The sequence below is a fragment of the Megascapheus bottae genome, chromosome 2 (genome assembly GCF_031878675.1).
Source record: "Megascapheus bottae isolate mThoBot1 chromosome 2, mThoBot2.hap1, whole genome shotgun sequence".
NCBI lineage: Eukaryota > Metazoa > Chordata > Mammalia > Rodentia > Geomyidae > Megascapheus > Megascapheus bottae.
The window spans coordinates 83740515-83757156 of NC_143510.1; the positions used below are offsets into that span (position 1 = coordinate 83740515).

General features: G+C 45.8%; 1 protein-coding gene across 1 annotated transcript in view; it reads left to right on the top strand.

The window, feature by feature from the left end:
- Positions 1 to 16190, top strand: part of Stab2 (stabilin 2) — a 139527-nt gene extending 123337 nt beyond the window's left edge. The window contains exons 61-69 of the mRNA XM_090353973.1: positions 733 to 866; positions 2380 to 2545; positions 2684 to 2790; positions 5844 to 5963; positions 7338 to 7478; positions 11429 to 11536; positions 12255 to 12383; positions 13972 to 14088; positions 15983 to 16190. Coding sequence (XP_090210099.1) covers positions 733 to 866; positions 2380 to 2545; positions 2684 to 2790; positions 5844 to 5963; positions 7338 to 7478; positions 11429 to 11536; positions 12255 to 12383; positions 13972 to 14088; positions 15983 to 16033 — 1073 coding nt within the window. The 3' untranslated portion in view covers positions 16034 to 16190. The remainder of the gene's footprint in view (positions 1 to 732; positions 867 to 2379; positions 2546 to 2683; positions 2791 to 5843; positions 5964 to 7337; positions 7479 to 11428; positions 11537 to 12254; positions 12384 to 13971; positions 14089 to 15982) is intronic.
- The last annotated feature ends 452 nt before the right edge of the window (positions 16191 to 16642 follow it).

A 16642-nucleotide genomic window follows, 5' to 3' on the forward strand; every position in this document is an offset into this window, starting at 1 on the left:
TTGTATGCTTAAATGGTGACATACGTTGTTGTGATCATTTTTTAAAAACTCAACCAAGTCTCAAGGCAAGGAAAGGAAGTCCTCAAAGGCATTCAATAGAGGCAGGGGGCTACAGCAGAGACCTTACAGATGCATGAACTGGGCCAGATACAGAGTTGCTAGGAAGGTGTTGGTGCTGGGGATGACACAGAATGACCTAGGGACATTGGAGAAGGATGAGATGGTTGGAGCAGGCAGGAGGTGGTAGTATCAGGGGCTGTACTGAGCAGGGGATGGAGAAGAGGGAGAGAAAAAAATGGGCAGAAGCAGAAAAGGAAAGCCTTTCTCCTTCCCCATCAGTCAAATTTTCTGTCCTGAGAGCCCACACACTGGTGTGCTGGGTGGGAATGGATCTGCAGAGAGCTTGATTAGGGGCATGTTATGTTCATGTTAATGGCAGAACTTCCAAGTGGAGAGATTTTATAGGCAGTTGCTGTTAGGGCGGGGGTGGAAGTGAGGACCCTGGACCAGGTGATTACAAGTGTGAAGTCAGGAAACACTTGGCCTTTTCTTTACAGTAACCCAGTTCTTCCAGCCAGTCTGGCCGGTTCTCAGAGCTCACTCGCTGGTGGAAATCTGCATAGTTGGTGGATCATTCACTGGCCAGCTTCCTCTAGGAGTCTTGAAATCCCTTGTTTTGGAAGCACTGCCAAGTAGGTAGACAAATGGGTGATTCCTCTCCCTCCACTTCAGATACCACTGTTGGGGTGTTCCATCTCCGGTCCCCACTGGGACAGTACAAGCTGACCTTCGATGAGGCAAAAGAGGCCTGTGCCAATGAAGCAGCAACCCTGGCCACCTATACCCAGCTCTCCTATGCCCAGAAGGTGAGTCCGTGGTATGCAGACACTGAGGAGACAGCCTCTTCTTAAGATGGGAGAGGAAGCTTTCTGCTTTCTCACAGATGAGTCTAGGAAGCTTGTAGAGCAATAATACTTCACTATGCTCAATGCCAGGCAGCTGCCAGGCAGACACTGTGCTGTGTAAGATACTTCACTGACATGCCTATCCGTCCTCACCACAGCTCTTTAATTAAGACTCATTACCCTCATTTCCCAGACAGAGAGACCAAAAATTGCCAATGTTAAATAGCCAATGTCACTCAGCTAAGAAGAGGCAGATCCAGTTTTCACATAAAGGTCTGACTTCAAAAGTCTGTCCTCAACCTTAAGAATCCACCTGTCAAAGCAGAGACAGAGACAGGAGGTGCATAACTCATACCTGGAAAATGGCACCATCAATAACCAAATACCCAGGGATCTCCCAGACTCCACAAAGCAGTTGAGGGTCTCTGGGATCCACAGAACATTGGGGCTAGATTGGAAATGAAGGGAACACATGGCCCAGGCTCCCTCCCTAGCAGGGAGGAATGGAGGATTTCTGGTCAAGGCTGCACTCTTAGCCTCTGAAACCCAGATCTGATTTGGGGTGCTCTCTCCACCATTGCCAAACTTGCCCATTTCAACCTCACATTTCTTCACCAAAGAACAAAGCCTTCGATGCAAGGACTGAGAATCTTGGAGGTCTGAACCTTTGCTCTCCTCTCCTTGCTTTGAACCAGCCATTGGAACCTGTCCTTCCCGATATTTGTCTAAAGAGCAAAGGTCACATGGCCCAAAATGTGAGCTGGAACTCACTGTTCAAGTGTTATTAAGAGATCTGATCTGGAATAAGCTGGCTTGGTTTCAATCTGCTACTTACTGACCTGCAGGATTTCAAACAAGTTACTTAACCTTCTTTTTATCTTAATTATCTCACTTATCTCAATTATATGGTAAGAATTATTTGATAGTTATATGATGGTACAACATGCCGACACAGGAAAAGCCCTTGCAAGAGAACCTGGATCTAAGCAAACTAATAAAGGTCAGGATGAGAGTGGGGGTGGTAACAGTGGGGATGGCATAGGTGATGGTGATGATGACATTGATGAAAAATGGTGATAATGAAGATAAAAACCATAGCAACCAGGATACATTTGAGTTCTAGTACCAACTAAAGTTTTGTTAACTCATAAGCAGAAGAGTTTGTACTAGAGGTAAATAAATAAGTGACTAATAACCAATCTTTCTCAAGAGTCCAGATGAGCGCATATGAAAGACTTGGATACAAGAAAGGAAGGGCTCTGTCGTCATGCATTCCATGACACCATTAAAAAAAAAAAAAAGGTGTGACCACCCAATTGTGTTCTAGACATAGTAGCATAGTATTACAACAGGCAAAATGGGACTTGGCTCTATGGAGCTTCTGGTTGGATTGAAGAAGGAGGAGTTAACCCAGCAATTCTACAGCAAATCTGGTATCTCAGCTCATCTCTATATGGGTCTGTGTCCCTTGCAGGCCAACTATCATCTCTGTTCAGCTGGCTGGCTTGACAGTGGGTGGGTTGCCTACCCCACCGCCTATGCATCCAAGAAATGTGGCTCTGGTCTCATTGGGATAGTGGATTATGGACCCAGGGTCAACAAGAGTGAAATGTGGGATGTCTTCTGCTATCGGATGAAAGGTAACCACCCTGGGGCTACACTTCAGGCTCCCAGCCCTGCAGGGGCTGAGGCATCCTCAGCCTGGCCAGACAATGGGTGAGCAGAGTGGCCCAGGCCCCAGCCCCACTGCTGAGACCTTGTGTGCCTCTGCTCCTCAGATGTCAACTGCACCTGCAAGGAGGGCTACGTGGGAGATGGCTTCTCGTGCAGTGGGAACCTGCTGCAGGTCCTGATGACCTTCCCTTCACTTACAAACTTCCTGACGGTATGATCACGTCTCTTGCTTCCACACTGAGCCAAGAGGGTGGGTTCTGAGCAGCCATTGAAGGACTGAGTTCTAAAGCCAGAAATCTCACAGTTCACCTGGTCTGACTCTGAGGCTCGGCTTTGCCACTCATCTGTTGCCCAACTTTAAGCAGAGGGCTTCCTTCCTGAACCTCAGTTTTCTCAGCTGGAAAATGATAGCACTAGCCACATGGAAGGGGTGTGATGGCTGAGTGAGTTGACGTGTTATGAAGCATTTAGACCATGTGCTCAACACAGAGAAAATTCTGCACTGATGTTGGCTGGTCTTGTTCTTCATGCTTGCATCCGGACAGTATTGCGACTCTTCTGTTTTCATGGACAGGGTAGTCATGGTTAGCTAAGTCTACCAGGTGATCATCCAGACAGTCAAAGTAACAGACAGCCAGCCTCTTATACCACACTTAATTACATCAACAGCCTCCACATTATGTCCTGTGAAGAGAAAGCACCATTTGACTAATCACAGAAGCAAAGGAATAATAATTCATGACAGCTCACATTCCCTGACCTTTAAACCTTGCCTTGGGATCTGTGCTGAGCCCCTCCAATGCCATTTCCTTTGGGCAAGGCAATATAAGCTCCATAAGAGAAGGTCTTCATGCCACTGGGTCTCCAACATCTCAGACAGAACACCGCGCTAACAGGTATCCACAAATACTTCATCAGAAGGAATAAATGAGCATACAAATTTACACAGTAACTTCTATCAGTTGTGAGTTTTTAGATGAAGAAAGTAAAGCTTAGCAAAGATGTAACCCAACATCCTAGACAGGGCTCCTATCCAGCCTACCTGGTGCCAGCCTCCTTGTTGGCATTTAAAGGCAAGAACAGAGGCAGCCAGTGGCTAGGCCACTGTCCCTAGCAGAATGAACAGTGATCCCAGGAGAAGCAGATACTGACCATGAGTGCAGGGCTGGCAGGATCAGGGCAGAAGTGGTACCAAAGGACTCTCTGAAGTACAGACCCTTTTTCTACAGAGCAGAGGAAGCCATCTAACAGGATAAAAATCCAAGTCTCCATGAATATATCAAAACACTAAAGCCAACTTTTCTGCTGCTTGGCTTGTGACAGCATTTTAGAGAAAAGGCAATATTTGGACAAAATTTCAGCAGCTCACTTACCTTCTAGATCTAGAGTGGAACTTGGTAGAGCAATCTTCAAACCTGTCTAATGAATATTTATTGAACACTTAATAGATGATGAGGTATATCAATGAACAAAACAGATCATACACAGAACAAACAAATACATGGTATCAAATGCTAGAATGGAAAAAGAAAATATCAAGCTGACAGACCCATCAAACCCAAGGCTCATTTTTTTTGGCGGGGAGTCAGGCCTGGGCGCTGTCCCTGAGCTCTTCAGCTCAAGGCTACCACCCAACCCTTGAGCTACAGCACCACTTCCAGTTTTCAGGTGTATAACTGGAGATCAGAGTCTCACAGACTTCAGTGCCTGGGCTGGCTTTGAACCAAGATCCTCAGATCTCAGCCTCCTGAGTAACTAGAATTACAGGTGTGAGCCACTGTGCCTAGCAAGGCTCATTTTGCACTGAGAAGTGGGAAGGTTTTCATGAGAAGGTGGTGAGTGAGCACAGCTTGTGGACAGAGAAGTCAGCCATGCAGATGCCGAGGAAGCACATTCTAGGCAGAATGAACAGTCTGGATAAATGATAAAAGGGAGACATGAGCTGGGCCAGCTTGAAAAGCAGCAAGGATGCTGAGGCAGAGAGAATGAGAGAGAAGCCAGCTGGTGATGAGGCTCACTGAGCAAACAGCCACAGGTTTCCGGCATTGTGTGAACTTGTCCCTTTTCCCCTGAGTGAAACAGGGGCCATTTCAGGGTTTTGAAAAATGGACACTCGAAATTTGACTTACTGCTCAGGCTGCTAGGCTAAGAGGCTAGACTATAGGATTCTTTGAGGAAAAGGAAAGGCCTCCCAAAACTCTCCTAAGAAATAGTAAGGGGAAACAGTAAAGGAGAGGCAGCCAGACAAGCCTAAAATCACAAACATTCCCATGAGCCTTACCAGACACCTATCACAGGTAAGCTATGTCAGAAAATAAACAAGCATGCCTGGCACGTTCTCACAATGCCAGAATGTATTGAGGAACAAGAAATTCACATGTGAAGTCAATTATGCTGGCTTCATTTCACCAAGTACCACTGTACTCACTTGGTATTAGAGCCACTGGCAAACACAGTTCCTTCTATTTCAATTTAAGCACTAATAGTAACTCTCAGATCACACATTGTACTTTGTATACAATGATACACAAGTGAAAGAATGCCCAGGAAAGGGTTGGAGCAGCTGCAAGGCTCAAAAGAAAAGGCAAATGCTGAGAGCTGATACCAGTGCAAAGGGAGTCACTGCAGGTAGCTAGAACACAAGGCAGCCAATCACAGAGCTGATCTAACACTGGCTGCTACCACCCAGAGCTGGTTCCATACACAAAGCTGGTTCTAGGTGCAGAATTGGTTCCAATGGGTCTTGTTAAGGGGGGGAGGGGGACAGATCTTTCTGAACTGAAACCCCAAAGACAGAGCTGGACAGTTCTGGTGGCAGTTCCTGGGTGTCTCTGTACCCAGTGTTAGGTACTGTAGGAGTGTAACTTAGGAGTGTTAGAACTTTTAGATGATCTAAATGAGAGGGTTGGTCTGGTGTGTTTGATAAGCTCACCACCTGATTTTCCTGATAATGACTTTCATTCTCCCAGGTATTGAGGATCTCTGTTCATAAGTGGTCTTATTTTATTTGCATTAATAAGTCACTTATGGTTCATACTGGACAGATGGTGGCTGTTTACTTGTACAAACAAGATATAGAGTCATTCTGCCTCCACCATGGCACTCAAAATGAAGCAAACTGCTGTTTCATAAAGTGGAGTCACTGAGTACAAGGCACAGCCTGGAAGCTATGGATCTGTAACACGTAGGGTACTGTCCCATCTCCACTCTACCCCAGTTCTCACATAGGGCTGGTCTAGCTAACCACTTCCTTTCTCTCTCCAGAAAGTGCTGGCTTATTCCAACAGCTCAGCCCAAGGCCAGGCATTTCTAAAACATCTGACGGACCTATCCATTCATGGTACCCTCTTTGTGCCACAAAACAGTGGGCTGCAGGAAAATGAGGTGAGTCCACTGGTACCCACACTTCTAACTGGAATGAGTTCCCTGTCACCACAACAATGCTGTGTCACAAATGACCCCCCAAACACAGTGGCAATGCTGTTAACACCATTCACGTATCTGCCAACCAGCTGTTATTTCTGGTCTTAGCATGTTCCAATCTGAGACCAGCCGTCTGACTGGAGTTTTGGTGGGACAGTGCCACAGGGCTCTCATGCCCCAGCAAGCTAGCCCAGGCACATTCTCCACACGATGGCCAGGAGCAAGAGTGGCAAATACAAACTCAATCCTACCAGTGCTTTTCAAACTTCTGTTCATGTTTGCTAACATGCCACTGGCCAACAGGTCATGTGACTAAGTCAAAGCCAGAGTAGGATAGGTACCTGCAAAGGGGATGGGCAAGAGGAGATGGGTAGAAGAATGAATGGAGGAAATGATTATAGCGTTAGACAAGAAGACAATGTTATACCACCAAACTGAGAAAAATAAGGGCAAAGGTAGGCCACAGAAGGTGGGGGGGGGGGCGGTTAAGATGTTGAAGGGATGAGACTGATCAAGATACCTTTATACATAAAGTGCTTGGTTATGTGACAAAAACTGAATTAACCCTAACCCTAACCCTAACCCTAACCCTAAAAATTAAGAAAAGTGAGCGAGGGGGGTAGGGAAGGTAAGTGAGAATGTTTAAAGGAGGGGCATTGATCAAGAAGCACCACAGTCATATCCTACTCTGTTGGATGACAACTCCTTTGTACAATTACTCAAAGGAAATAAAAATATATACCTAAAAAATAAGTCAGGGCCGGGAGTTTGTCCTAGTGGTAGAATGCTTGCCTAGCATGCATGAAGACCCGGGTTCGATTCCTCTGTACCACATACATAGAAAAAAAGCTGGAAATGATGCTGAGGCTCAAGTGGTAGAGCTCTAGCCTTGAGAAAGTCCAAGGACAGTGCTCAGGCCCTGATTCAAGCCCAGGACTGGCAAAAAAAATAAATAAGTCAGAGTAGGAAGCAGAGTTATGTGGGCAGGGGAAAGAATGAAAGGTGAAAGAACCGGGGTCACTGATGCCATCAGCCCACTTACACCAACCTTGATGACATGGGAGACACAACAGAATTCATTCAGACTTTCCAGTTAGCTGACCTGAAGGCTTTGACAGACGCAGCCTCTAGCCAGCTATAGCCATCTGAGGGTCTCAGCCCAGATCTACTCTTCCTAGGGGACCACTGAAAATAAAGACAAATAAGGATGACATTCAGCCCCACAAGCTCATGATGGATGACAGCCTAACAATGAAACAGCCGGGAAAAACTTGGTATTTTCCTGATACTTGTTCAGGCTCAAGAAATCTTGCTATGTTTCTCCTCTCCTGTCAGACCCTGTCTGGGCGGGACATTGAGCATCACCTGGCTAATGTCAACACCATGTTTTACAATGACCTTGTCAATGGCACCATCCTGCAGACAAGGTTGGGAAGCCAGCTGCTCATCACTACCATCCAGGATCAGCTCCAACAGGTAGGAAATCTTCCTGGCTATCATGAGCAAGCTAGTTCTGAGACAGACCCATGTGTGTCCTTCCACAGTGTACTAGCTTACAATAAATTCATCAGCTTACGTCATTTCATTGACTTCAATGGACCAAAGTGCTATTGACTTCCTTTGGTTATTGTGGCCTCTGGTAAACATAGACTCTATTTCCATTTTAATTAGGAATGATCAGATCACACATCCTGTTTCACAGAATCATACATAAGGTTACAGAAAGACTCTCCTTCCCAGGGTAGCCTGCCAAGGCAGCCTTGGGGCGGTCCAACCTGGAATCTGGCTGGCCTTAGATCAGAACATGCCAACATCAGAGGCAACAGCGGGTTAGTACATAGGCCACCTCTGTGTTGCCAGTGCGTTAGAGTAATTTGTGGTACAGCAATGTCATAGAAACAGATTTTTTTTTCCAGTGCTGTTACTGGGACTTGAACTCTGGGCCTGGGTGCTTTTAGCTTTATCACTCAAGGCTGGCATTCGACCATTTGAGCCACAATCCTACTTCCTTTTCTTTTTTTGGAGGTTATATGAAAATGACTGTTGCGTGGACTTTCCTGGCTTTAAACTGTAATCCTCCGATCTCAGGGTCTGACTAGCTAGGATTACAAAGGGGAGTCACCAGCCCCTGGTTTTAGATCATTTATTTTGATCTGGAGTATAGTACCAGTGACTGCATAAAGAGTTAAAGCAGTTGCAGGGTTCTAAGAGGCCTTATTGAAGGCAAGAGTATAGAGTGCTGATATAGGTGGGTATACATCAACATAATAAACCGAGTCACAAAGCTGCCCTGGCACAAGGCTACTGAAGTACAGAGCCAGTTTCAGGCACAAACTAGTTCCAGATGGCCATTCAAGTAGGCTGCATCCATCAGGGGGATCAGACTGAGCTGAAGGCCCTGTTAGTTGCTGCTCTGGCTGAGCTTTCCATAGGCAGTAATATCTTAATTGCATAAATAAATCATTTATCAGTCCATGCCTCGTGGATTATATTGGACAGATGGTGGTTGTTTACTCGCATAAATAAGATGCAAAGCCATTCTACCTTAGCATTTGCATTCGAAATGAAGCAAATTGCTGTTTTGTAAAGTAGAGTCCCGGAGCCCAAGGCAGATCTCAAAAGCTCTTTTTCTATGCAATATGGAGTAATTTAGCAGGGTACAACCTGCCATATGGCTGTGGCTCCACATGACTTATTGGGAAAACAGCCTGAATATAATACAAAGGCCCTGGCATTGCAATTGGCGCCTAATAGAAGACAACTATTGTATGAGAATAAACACTAAATCCATACGTAGGAGATGGTATTAATGCATACTATATATAGCATACCATAATGGCAAACAGTCCCTTGGCAAGGAGCCCAGCCTCAGAAGCAGGTAATGAGAAATGAAATCACTGTAAAGCTGTTTGTTCTTTGGCTTTGTTTTTGTTAGCTTGTCACTCTATCCCAGGCATTGGCAGGAGAGCTTTGCACCCAAGGTGAATTCATGTGTCTGCCACTTGTTAGCTAGAAGAACTAAGACAGTTATCTAACTTCTCTGCATTCCTTATCTGTTACATAGAAATCACGTTAATGACAGTAGAGTAGTGTTAGACAGGGAAATCTTCTTTCTATCCTCTTCAAATCCATGACTGAGTGTTAAAATTACACTAGCATAAGAAAAAGTCACAGTAGAAAATTGTACAAAATCTACTTCATATTTTATATGTATAAGGGCAGCCTTATACACATAAGATCCTAAGACACAGTTAAAACTGACAGTATAGTTTTGTTGTTTTTTTCTGTCAGTCAGGGGTCTTACACTCGGCTTGGGCACTGTCTCTGAGCTCTTTTTGCTCAAGGCTATTAGCTCTACCACTTTGAGCCACAGCACACTTCAGTTTTCTGGTGGATAATTGGAGAAAAGTATCTCGTGGACTTTTCTGTCCAGGATGTCTTTGAACCCCAATCCTCAAATCTCAGGCTCCTAAATAGCTAGGATTACAGACATGAGCCACCAACACCCAGCAAATTTAAATAGTTTTTGTGGGCCTAGGCACTGTCTCTGAGCTCATCAACTCAAGGCTACCACCCTACCCCTGGAGCCACAGTGCTACTTCTGGTTTTCTAATGATTAATTGGAGATAAGAGTCTCATGGTCTTTAGTGCCTGGGCTGGCTTTGAATCCCAATCCTCAGATCTCAGCCTCCTAAGTAGCTAGGATTACTGGCATGCCCGGCTTTTAAATACTTTTTAAACAAATGAACAACCAAAACAATGTTGTCACAAAATAAAGTTGTTTGGGCTAAGAGAAAACTGTGGAACAGGAACTAGGTAAGTCACAGTAAAAACCAATGGTTTATACAGAGAGGTTTTCTTGTTGTTGTTTTGTTTTGTTTTTTGGGTTTGTTTGGGGGGGGGGTTGCCAGTCCTTGGGGCTTGAACTCAGGACCTAGGTACTGTCCTTGAGCATTCTTAAGGCTAGTGCTCTACCAACTGAGCCACAGCACCCCTTCAGGCTTTTTCTGTGTATGAGATACTGAGGAATCAAACTAAGGGCTTCATGCATGTTAGGCAAGCACTCTAACACTAGGCCACGCTTCTGGCCCTACGGATAGGAGACAGAACATCAGCTCTAGGTTACTAGTGATAAGAATGTTCTACTCTACCTGGTAGAGGGAGAGCCCCTCTTCCTTAGTAAATTCTATGACCTGTTTTAGAGTGGAGGAGGAGGAGGTCAGAGGCCATCACTAAAGCTTTTATTCCTCCAGTACCTTCAACTGGAAAGAAGTTCAAAATGCCTAACATATATTTTTAAGTAGCATCTCTGAACCCCTTCAGAGATGGTGGTGGTGGTGGTAGTGGTGATGGATGATGATGATGGTGGTGGTGGTGATGATGATGACTGTACTGATGATGTTGATGATGGTAATGGCTGATGATGGTGGTGGTGGTAAGTGACAGGGATGGTAATGATAATGGTGAAGACAGTGATGATGATGATAATGGTGTTGACAGTCATTAGGATGATAGTGATAATGATGAAGACAGCAATGAGGATGATGGTGGCGGTGACGATAGTGATAAGGAGGAATAGGAAGAGGAAAAGGAAGAGGAAGAGGGGGAGGAGGAGGAGTAGGAGGAGGAAGAGGAGGAGGAGGCGGAGGAAGAGGAGGAGGAAGAGGAGGAGGAGGAGGAGGAGGAGGAGGAGGAGGAGGAGGAGGAGGAGGAGGAGGGTGGTAGTACTGTTGATGATATTGGTGGCATAATAACCATGGCATCTAAATCCTGTGACTCAAACTCTGATGTCCAGAGCCTAGTTCCTGACATGAAGCAAGTACTAGGTCGTGTCTCTTACTCTTCTACCTGTTTCGTGTTCCTGAAGGACAGTAGTTTAGACTGAGGTGAAGAGTACCACTTCCTGTATCTTGGTGATCCTGAACACATCATTTTTCTTCTAGCAGCTCATCTGTCTTATAATATGGTTGCAGAAATGAAGTCTCTGCACCCCTTAGACCAGCTTATTGGAGGTACAGAACAAACAGTACAGTGAGGCTCTGGTGCTCATACCTGTAACCCCAGCTACTCAGGAGGCTGAGATCTGAGGATTAGACTTTGAAGCCAGCCTGGGCAGAAAAGTCCCCAGGAGATTTTTATCGCCAATTAAGCACTCAAAAACTGGAAGTGGTGCTGTGGCTCAAGTAGTAGAGAGCTGCTAGCCTTGAGCACAAAGTGGCTCAGAACAGTGCCTAGACACTGAGTTCAAGTCCCTCAACTGATCAAAAAAAAAAAAAAAAGAGCCACCAATATATTCTGGCTGGGAGGACATGAAGCCAAGACTGACACCTAGGTTCTAGGGCCTCAGGGAAGCCAACCAGGACTGACTCATGGGGAGAAGGCGAGAGAGTCACAGATCTGTAGCTACTCTCTTCTCATTTCCCTAGGAGACCCGGTTGGTAGATGGAAGAACCATTTTGCAGTGGGATATCTTTGCTTCCAATGGGATCATCCATGTCATTTCCGGGCCTTTAAAAGCACCTCCTGCCCCAGCGGTAAGTATCCAAGATTCATTGTTCAGAGCCAGAAAGAACCTAATATCTGAAGCTAGGCACAGTGGCTCACATCTGTAATCCTAGCTACTCAGGACTGAGATCTGAGGATTGCAGTTCAAAGCCAGCCCGGGCACTGAAGTCCACAAGACCCTTATCTCCAATTAACTAGTAGAAAATGGGAAGTGGCACTGTGGCTCAAGGGGTAGGGCAGTAGCCTTGAGCTGAAGAGCTCAGAGACAGCACCCAGGCCCAGAAGTCAAGTTCCATGATTAAAAAAAAAAAAAACAAAAAACAATATCCACCTTCTACACTGCTGCTGGAGGCCTTCCCCACCAGCTCTTCCCATGGGGCTAGGTCTGTGTGATGCTGGCTGACTGCTTAATCTCTCTTGTCCCAGCTCACCTACATAAAAATGTGAACAACAGTGATTGCCCCCATCTTTGAACTAACAATAACACTTAAATGGGGTTATCTCATTCACTGCCAGTAATGCACAGGTGCTGGATACATATTAATCGTTTCTTTGTTGTTGGCTTTTTGTGTGGAGGGGGGGAGGTGTGAGGGGTTGAACTCTGGGCCTGGGCACTGTTCCTGAGCTCTTAAGCTCAAGGCTAGCGCTCTACCACTTGAGCCACAGTACCTCTTTCAGTTTTCTGGCGGTCAGTACCTCTCTGGAAGAATCTGCTCCCAAACTGACCCCTCTCTTTTCTGTATTCAGACTTCAAGTCACTCTGGCTTGGGAACAGGGATTTCCTTCACCATCCTCTTGGTTATTGCAGCAATTGCTCTGGCTGCCTATTCTTACTTTCGGCTAAACCGGAGGACAATTGGCTTCCAGCATTTTGAGGTAAGAAAAGTGAGGATATGATCACAGGGGTTGCCTTAGTTTATTCTCTGTTACTGTCCCAGACAGTAATGGTAACACTGGGCATTATTATCACCCAGTGATGTATAAGCCAGGTGATATATTTAAAAACAAATGAAGATTTAGACCCACAGTTCTGGTAGGGGTCTGGCAAATCCAAGAGCTGGGAGCCTGCAACTTCTCAGCTACTGGTGAGGGCCTTGTGCTGCTTTAGCCCAGCAGGAAAGCTGTGAAAGAAACAAAAAAAGCAGGAGCACCAACCCTTATGGCACCCCACCCCCACTATGGAAACTCATTTAGTCCTGCAAATATAAGAATTTATAACAAGGCATTACTTTCTATTAATAATGTAATCACTTTTTTAAAAAATCTATTTCCCCCAACAATGGTGATCATATTTCACAATGAGCTCAGGGTGGGGAGGGGGGTCAGACTACCTGGGGTCTGGGCTTCCTCTGCTAACAAAGTCTGCTTCAGGGCCTTGCTCAGGAGCTGGTACTTAGTACATCAGCAAAAGAGGTCATTCTGCCTCATGCTCCTGCCTCCCCAGGGAAATCTCTGCCCCTAGATGACCCACAATGGCAGCTCCAAGCCTAGTTGAGATAGTATTTGGTGAGGAGTAATGGCTGCTGGTGGCACAAACCCCTCCACAGCCTCTGTGCCAGGGATTTGGCTTGAGGCAGATTCACCATGGAGTCCCATGGAACCACCATTCACTTCAGGAGTCCCACCAAGTTATCCAGGCAAGTGTCTACCAAGATGGACTTGGGCTTCAGGACTTGTCCTGAGGGCCGGGCACAGACACAGGCCTTCACGCTGCAGCAGGCAGAAGTTGTTCTGCTCTGTTGACATGGTTAAGTGCCTCTTGGGTCAAGAGCAAGCTGCTGAGCGGACCATCAAGTGACCTGGGTGTCAAGTCTTTCCAGCACTGTAATGAAAAAAACAAAAACAAAAACCTGAGCCATCACTACAACTTACATGGGCGAAAAAAAAAACCACTCATTTTGTCTCCTGATTCCAGAGGTTTCAATCCATGGTCCCATTGCTTGGACCTGTGGTAAGGCAGGAGTGCATGGTAGGGAAGCTGCTCACCTCATGGTGACTGGAAGCAAAGAGAGGAAGAGGCCAGGCCAGGGTTCCAATATCTCCCCCATAGGCCCAATCCCTATGATCAAACTTCCTTCTCCAGCAGCATCATGGACTAAGGTCTAAGCCTATAATAAATACATGGGCAGAGATGGAAAGAGAAGGATCACAGTCCCTGGCCAGACTGGGCGAAAGCCTTAAGATCCTAAGATCCTATCTAGAAGAAAAGAAGAAGGAGAAGAAAGAGGAGGAGGAAGAGGAGGAGGAGGAGGAAGAGGAAGAAGAAAGCAAAAGGGTTATGGGAATGGCACAAATGGTAGAGCATTGCCTAGCAAGTGTGAGGCTCTGAGTTCAAATTCCAATATACAAGAAAAACAAAATTCCCAGAGGCAGAGGGTGGCCTGCTTTATTCCCCATCTTGTGAGACCCCACTGCCTTGGGGCCATTGCTGGCTCTCAGCCCTTGTGCTCATCTCCCTGAGCAGTCAGAAGAGGACATCAATGTTGAGACTTTTGGCAAGCAGCAGCCTGAGAATATCTCGAACCCCGTGTATGAGTGTGCGACTTCAGAGCCCCCAGAGCCTTCCTATGACCCCTTCATGGTGAGTTGACCCGTTCGTTGGGGATGGGGTTCAGTTGGGTCCAAAAGCACATCTTCCAACAAACTTCAGGGTTCTGAGTAGATGGCAGAAGTCTTAGCAAAGAAAGCAGAGGGCTACCCCAGTGTCATGACCAATAGGATGCCACAACAAAAAGAAATGACATTCTTGAGCAGAAATGCTGCCATACATGCTAACATGTATGATGTGGTAGGTGCAAAACAAGACACACGGTCTTTTAAGAAGAGTTTTGCTTTTAGCTATCCCATTTTTTAAACTTATATAGGTTTTTTTCACCTACTGACAGAAGGCTTCTTGCTTTGGGAAGTACTTTTCTTAATGTAGCCTTTTATATCTAGGTGGATAACCTGCTCTGAACAAGCACTTATTCCTAGAATTCATTCACACTTGAGCTTAGATGTGGCCTCCCCTGACTTCCATCTAAGGGACCCCATGGCAGGTCATCCTGAGTGTGGAAAATTCATGTGTTCGTGAGTTCTCTCCTCCCTCTCTCTCTTCCTTCTCTCTCTCTCTTCCCTTCTCTTTTGTGACAGTAGTGGGGCTTGAACTCAGGGCTGGGGTGCTGTCCCTTAGCTTTTTCAATAAAGGCTGTCCCTCTACCACTTGAGACACATCTCCATTTCTCCCTCCTTCCTTCCTTTTCTTCCATCCTTCCTTCTTTCTTTCCCTCCCTCCCTTCTTTCTTTCCCACTTGAGGCACACCTCCACTTCCTTAATTTTTCCTCTTCTGTAACAATGAAATGACTAACTGCCAGCATCCATTTTTATTAGCTTGACTGGCTGAGCAGCCAGCCTTCCTGAGGCCCAAAGAAACACACTTGAACTTGGGCTTGTGTGCATCTAACCCTCATGCAACACTAACCCCAAATCAGGTAGCTGCTGTGACTGTCTCATGCATGTAACTGTATCATTCCCCTCCAGTGCCATGTTTTAGAAACTCAAAAGATTTTTAAAAATATTCCTTTCACCATTTTTAAGCTTGTGTAACAATACAATTAGCATTGTCATTTTTCTGAAGTAAACTTGCATCAGTATCCTGTGGCTCTTTCTGCCTGTAGTAGCAGATTTCATATCTTTGCACTAACTTGGGAAAAAGCCAGATCATCCATCTTATTTTGTTTAAACCTGTGTAAAAGGGGTCCAGCTTTCAAGGGTAAGTTTAGCTAAATTGCATATATCAATCAATAGGCATTTATTTCTACATTCATCATTACATTAAAAGCCAGCATCTTTTTTAAAAAGCAGAGGGAAAATGAGCTCCATGCCTTCTCAATCACGTGTCCTTCTCCAAAGGGGCTCTGTTACTCTGCGCGTGAACCTGACGTAGAATATTCTAGAAGCAGGACTCCACAATACCTGTTCAGACCAGGTGGCACACATGTTCTGATAACAGGAATCCTGACAGGCAGGAGGGTAAGGCTGTAGGGTATGGCTTCCATTTGCAGTCTCCACAAAGCTCACCAGCCAGCCACTGGTGGGCCAGGCTCAGGATGGATGTCTAATCTGAAAAAAGCTTTTATGATTCTATTAATCACCACCTTTAACACGGTGCCTCTGTCTGGCTAAATGTAGTAGAGAATCCTCACGCCTCCCTAGGAAGCAAAGATTATGCTGCCGGTGTTGTGAGTCACACAGGCAATAGCAAATACAGCCAGCATGGCCCCACAAAGCGGTCTTCCCCACCACCTCACCTCCAACCACATAACAGCCACTGAACAAACATCCCCACCCTGTGTGCTCAAAAGAATCACGGTTTAGTCCTCAGATCAGAGGGCAAAAGGAAGGTTCAACCTAGGAGGGTAGCAGTACCTCTGGAGAGTGTTTCACTGCTCTGGGGCGCCCCCTGGCGAGTGTTTTATTACCCTCTTTCTTCCAGGATGCTGAACAACAGCAGGTGGAGAGCAGTGACCCCTTAGGGGCTCTGTGAGAGCAGGAGGGAAGCAGCCAACCACCACCGCCATCTGGACCACCACAGCATGGTCAAGCTCCGAGGTGAATCCTCAGCGTCAGATGCCTTTGACAAGTATAGGGTCTCTGGGCATCTTAAACAAGGAAGCTCTCACAGGCTGTACCTAATTTCTTTGGTTAGTTTGGGCATTGTTTTGTGAGTGAGGGAGGGATGCTGTTACAAAGTCTACCAGTGCCTTTTCCCTGGTCTGAGCCCCTGCTGTGTATCTTTGTACCTTCAGCTGATACTATATGATGACTGTGATCCTATCATATTTCCTACTAGAATGTAAGCTCCTGAAGACGAGGGCCTGGACTCCCTCAGCTTCACATCCTAGCTCGTGCCTGGCACATGCAGTGTGCTCAATAAATGTCTAAGGAACAGAAATAAAGTCAACAAAGTGAGCATTTCAGGAAGCAAAAACACTGTCCTAGGAAATGAGCAAATTTTGAAAGCAAAATTCATTAACACTTTCAATTATCCATGATCTCCTTTATGACTTCTTGCTTCGTTCAGTTTTGTTTCCTTATTTGTGTGTTTAAGAAGCCAATGCTAGGGGCTAGGAGTTTTGCCTAGTGGTAGAGTGCT